This window comes from Glycine max, chromosome 6 (assembly GCF_000004515.6).
Source record: "Glycine max cultivar Williams 82 chromosome 6, Glycine_max_v4.0, whole genome shotgun sequence".
Taxonomy (NCBI): domain Eukaryota; kingdom Viridiplantae; phylum Streptophyta; class Magnoliopsida; order Fabales; family Fabaceae; genus Glycine; species Glycine max.
The window spans coordinates 11,711,400-11,714,727 of record NC_038242.2 but is presented as its reverse complement, the minus strand read 5'-3'; the positions used below and the strand labels follow the sequence as shown (position 1 = coordinate 11,714,727).

The 3,328-nt window shown below is 33.2% G+C and overlaps 1 protein-coding gene across 1 annotated transcript; it reads left to right on the top strand.

Moving 5' to 3' along the window:
- Nucleotides 1-258: 258 nt before the first annotated feature.
- Nucleotides 259-2,231, top strand: LOC100784958 (40S ribosomal protein S26-1-like). Its single transcript, NM_001253047.3, has 5 exons — nt 259-379; nt 478-570; nt 674-758; nt 857-990; nt 1,896-2,231. Exons 1-5 carry the CDS (start codon nt 377-379, stop codon nt 1,968-1,970), a joined length of 390 nt encoding a protein of 129 aa, NP_001239976.1. The 5' UTR covers nt 259-376; the 3' UTR covers nt 1,971-2,231.
- Nucleotides 2,232-3,328: the final 1,097 nt, after the last annotated feature.

The window sequence follows — 3,328 nt, the reverse complement described above, 5'->3', positions numbered from 1 at the left end:
CCAATATATTTATATTATATAGAAAAATGTATATATTTATTAATATTATTTTCTTGATAATATTTGTAATATGAATATAAAAAATATATGTAATATTAAAATTTTCATTTAATTTATAACTTTATTAATTATAAAAAAATAATAGCAGTACAAAAATAAATATTTACATTCCTCCATTCTTTTTTTTTTTTTTTTTGGGGAAAGAAATAGGGAAAGGGGAGAGTGTATATAGCAAATGGCGACGTCAACTTATGCATTGGGCTAATCGAGTGAGCCTGGCCCTAGTAAAAACTGTTTTGAAATCGGGTTTTGGTCGCTATTAAAACGAAGGTCTTCAGAATTCAGAAACCCTAGATAGAGAGTTTCGTTCGTCACCATGGTAGAAGATCTATCGCCATTGTTCCTTCGTTTTTTTTCTTTTTTCACAAACTTCTTCTTCTTCATCATCTCATATCTTCTTGTTGTTTTTGTCTGCAGACTTTTAAGCGCAGGAATGGAGGTCGCAACAAACACGGCCGTGGCCACGTCAAGTTCATTCGATGCTCCAACTGCGGCAAATGCTGTCCTAAGGTTCGTTCTTATTTCACTTTCTTAAACGTTCAAATTTTTTTTTCTGCGGCAATTCAATTAATTTTTTTTTGCGATTTGTAAAAAAATAAAATAATAATAACAGGACAAGGCTATCAAGAGGTTTCTGGTGAGGAACATTGTTGAACAGGCTGCAGTCAGAGATGTTCAGGAGGCTTGTGTCTATGAACGTAATTTTCTTCTTCTTTACCTTTCTTTTTTCTGTTTTTTTGTTGTAGGAGAATTCCACGTCCTATTTATTTTGTTTTTTGAATTTGTTAATTTGTAGAATACACGCTTCCGAAGCTTTATGTGAAGATGCAGTATTGTGTTTCCTGTGCTATCCACTCTCATGTTGTGAGGGTTCGATCCCGCACTGATAGGAGAAAGCGTGAGCCTCCACAGCGATTTATCAGACGCAGGGTATATTTATTGGATTCAATCTTATTATCTGAATCTTTCACTTCTATATTTTTATATTTTTTTTGTACACATGAATCTTTAAAAAAATCAAAATCAAAGGAGACAACTTGGTTTTTGTGTACAGATGAGTCCCCTTTGTGCCATTACTTTGATATTGATGCCCACGAAACATTTTTTGTAATGAAACACTGTCTTGCCTTTGTTGTTCCTTGATGGAGGAGTTGAGTCTCTTATCCCCCACTAAATGATGACCATTCACCGTTGATATTGGAGTAAACAATCAATTTCATCCTTGAACTATTACCCTCTCTCATAAGTGGTTCTTTAAGTAAAAATCACTATCTAAGTGGTCCTAGAAAAGCATTAGAAACCATGTTAAGTAGTCCTCAAATATTATAAACCCCCCCTACAAATTGGTTCCTGAACTTTACTAAAATACATTTTTAAGGTCTAGAAGTTGGATATTTAATATTTTAGGCCCTCATGGATTACTCGAATAATTTTATTACTCAAGGGGCTACTAAGCGAAGGTAATACTTGGGGGATGAAATTTGTGGTTTATTCTTGATATAGTGGATGGAAAGATCTGAGATTGGAATTTAACGTATTAAAATCGTGCCTTTTTCTATTCTTACAATTGAGTTGTATGATTCGGAATTCTATACAAACTTGTATTTGCTTTTGCTATCTTGATGAAAAATTGATATTTCAATCAGTTGGTTAATGGTTAAAGAAAGATAGAAAAGTTATTGTTCCTTTTGAATGTACTAAGGGAATTCATTTAACATTTTAGTTTGAATTAGGAGATTACTATATTTGTGGGGATAGACTCTGATTATCTGCATATAAAATTGTTTTATGTAACACCTGCTCTTGTTTGATGAGTTTATTGATCTCTTTGCCAGGATGATGCACCAAGGCCTGGTCAGCCTGGTCAAGCCCCACGTCCTGCTGGAGTAGGAGCTCCTGCCCGAACTTAAAAAACAAATTCCAAAGTTTTTTGGGGCTTGTTGGTTCAGTTTTATGTTACAAACTTATACTCCATTTGCTGTTTATTTTTTAAATTTCAGTTTTGTGTAGGGATATTATATTTTCTTCTAGTTGTTTGCTTTAGTCCTCGGAGAAAATTTTCTATTATTATTTGATGGTTTTGAGGAGAATGAAACCTGATATATTATTGATATATTTTAGCGTTTTGAAGTACCTCAGTTGTGCCATACTCATTACTCAGTTTGTTTGTGGTGGTAGTAAGTTTTGATTTTTGCTTTCTAACGCGACTTTCAAAATAAAGTCTGCTATGTTAAAATAGAATGTAATTGGTTTATTTTAATCTATTTTGAAACACTTTTACCTCAACAAAATGCAAATTGCAAAGAATTGGTTGTTTTATAGTAGGTAATCTGATATTACTTGATGGTTCTATTGAATCAAAATGTGATTAGATTTTGTTTTCTGAGCTTAATGTGAACCTAAACTAATACTAGGGACAACTAGGAAATGATGCTACGGCGTCTTATAAAGTTTCAAAAGTTGATGGTTACTTCACGTTAAGATCTCACGTTGATTGGTAATACAACCAAAATACTCCTTATAAGAATTGGACAATCCTCCTGGCCTAGTACACTTTTAGTAACTACGTAATATAATTTACGGCTTAGTACACTTCTAGTAACTACGTAATATAATTTACCGGTGACATGATTTTTGTAGCCATTCTTCTGTCGTGACTCCCTTCTCACCAGATTATAATGTCCTGTCTCACAAGTAACAATCCTCTTCTGCTCTCCTTACCTACACAAGAACTGCAAACAACTTTAGACAGGCCCCAAGCAAGCATTGGGATATCCAACAATGCAGAGTAACAAAAACCTTTCTTCGTTGCCTTGAGCCAACATCATGATGCCAATGTGTGTAAGAATGTAAGATCAAATAAGCTACCTAATAAATGTTAAATGACCTAAAAAGACGTGTTTATTTATATTTAACCTTTTGTTTCTAAGAACTTATCATATTAAAAAAAGTTAGTCTATTTTTATTTAATTGGGTGTGTGAGTGATAAAATAGGCAAGAAGGTTTTTCAAATAGAAAAAGTGTGAAAAAAGAATTTTAAATTAATTAGTGACCCAAAAACAAGGATTAAAACAAAATAACAAGGACTCAATATTTTTTTTCTGTTTTTATTAGAGATTCAATGCAATCAACTCAGTTATACCTGGTTGGTCCCTCCTTGCTCATTTACCAGTGTTTCTCATGAACTCAGTGTCCTAATCCTTTTTGTGACCAAACCGACCACACTGGAAACATATAACATGCAAACCCTTATATCCAAGGTACAAAG

What these genes read in the sequence shown, in the direction of transcription:
- LOC100784958 (NM_001253047.3), top strand. An exon ending in GCGGCAAATGCTGTCCTAAG is followed by an intron (nt 571 to 673) that starts GTTCGTTCTTAT and finishes TAATAATAACAG; the next exon opens with GACAAGGCTATCAAGAGGTT. An exon ending in AGCGATTTATCAGACGCAGG is followed by an intron (nt 991 to 1,895) that starts GTATATTTATTG and finishes TCTCTTTGCCAG; the next exon opens with GATGATGCACCAAGGCCTGG.